This window comes from Nothoprocta perdicaria, unplaced genomic scaffold, assembly GCF_003342845.1.
Source record: "Nothoprocta perdicaria isolate Ctin4 unplaced genomic scaffold, notPer1 scaffold_66, whole genome shotgun sequence".
Classification (NCBI taxonomy): domain Eukaryota; kingdom Metazoa; phylum Chordata; class Aves; order Tinamiformes; family Tinamidae; genus Nothoprocta; species Nothoprocta perdicaria.
Genome location: NW_020455932.1, coordinates 2,952,010 through 2,953,078, shown reverse-complemented (window position 1 = coordinate 2,953,078; position 1,069 = coordinate 2,952,010). Strand labels below are relative to the sequence as shown.

At 74.6% G+C, this 1,069-nt stretch overlaps 1 protein-coding gene across 1 annotated transcript in view; it reads left to right on the top strand.

The window, feature by feature from the left end:
• Nucleotides 1-855: 855 nt before the first annotated feature.
• The window catches only part of LIMK1 (LIM domain kinase 1), a 9,543-nt gene continuing 9,329 nt past the window's right edge, over nucleotides 856-1,069 (top strand). Inside the window, exon 1 of the mRNA XM_026050154.1 lies at nucleotides 856-995. Within this exon, the coding sequence (XP_025905939.1) occupies nucleotides 856-995 (140 nt within the window). The remainder of the gene's footprint in view (nucleotides 996-1,069) is intronic.

Below are 1,069 nucleotides of genomic sequence, written 5' to 3'. Positions count from 1 at the left end.
CCCCTCTCCCATCCCTGTGGCAGCCCCCCTGCCTGCCCTGGGGCTCCCTGCTCCGGCCCGTGCCCACCCCGCACTGCCAGTGCCCCCCTGCGCCCCCAGCACCCGCCTCTGTCCTGCCCTGCATCAACCCGGCACCCCCTGCTTCCCCGGCACCCTTGGATCCTCTGTCCGCGTCCCCCCGTGTCCACGCAGCTGCACCCCACCTGCACCCTGCACCCCGCCTGCACCCTGCATCCCCGGCACCCTGCATCCCCTGCACCCTGCGCCCGTCCCGCGCCCTCGGTGCCCCCACAGCCCTCGCGCCACGCGCTGCCTCCCTGCAGCCCTGAGCGTGCACCCTGCCTTCCACCCTGCACCCCTCTGCGTCCCCCTGCGTGTGTCCCTGCACCCCTCCTGCGCCCCGCGGCATGTCCCCACATCCTCCCGCTCTGCAGGATACAGCCCTCCCTGTGTGGCCCTCCCGCATGCCCTGCTTCCCCGTGTCCCTCTGTACCCCCATGTCCCTCCGTGTCCCTGCTCCCCTCGCACCACCAGCCCTGGGCCCTTGGCTGCCGTCACCCCCGGACCCCCTTGTGCAGCCGGGCGCAGGCACCCGGACACCCCTGCACCCCCAACACCCACCCGTGTCCTCCTGCTGCCCCCTCGGCTGGTCACAGGCCCTGGGGACACCCAGCGGGCTGSCCCCCTCGTGGGCTGCCCCGTGCTGGGCGCCATCCCTGCCCTGGGGACGTGGGCGCGCTGACCCGTCCCCGTTATGTAAAGCCCATTGATGGAGCGCACCGGCGCTGCAGGGYCCTGGGGGCTGGGGGCACCTCAGAGGGGCGACGGGGCGTCACGTGGGTGCTTGGGGGCAGGATGGGGCTGCCCGTGGGCGCTGACGGCCCCGCCGCCCTCCCAGGGACCGACCTGCCTGTATGTGCGAGCTGCGGCCACGGCATCTACGACGGGCAGTACCTGCAGGCCCTGAACGCAGACTGGCACGCCGACTGCTTCAGGTAGGAGCCCCGCGGCGCCCCGGGCTGCCCCCGGGCACGGCCGCGCCGCGCACGGGCTGCGCGGGCGCCTCGGG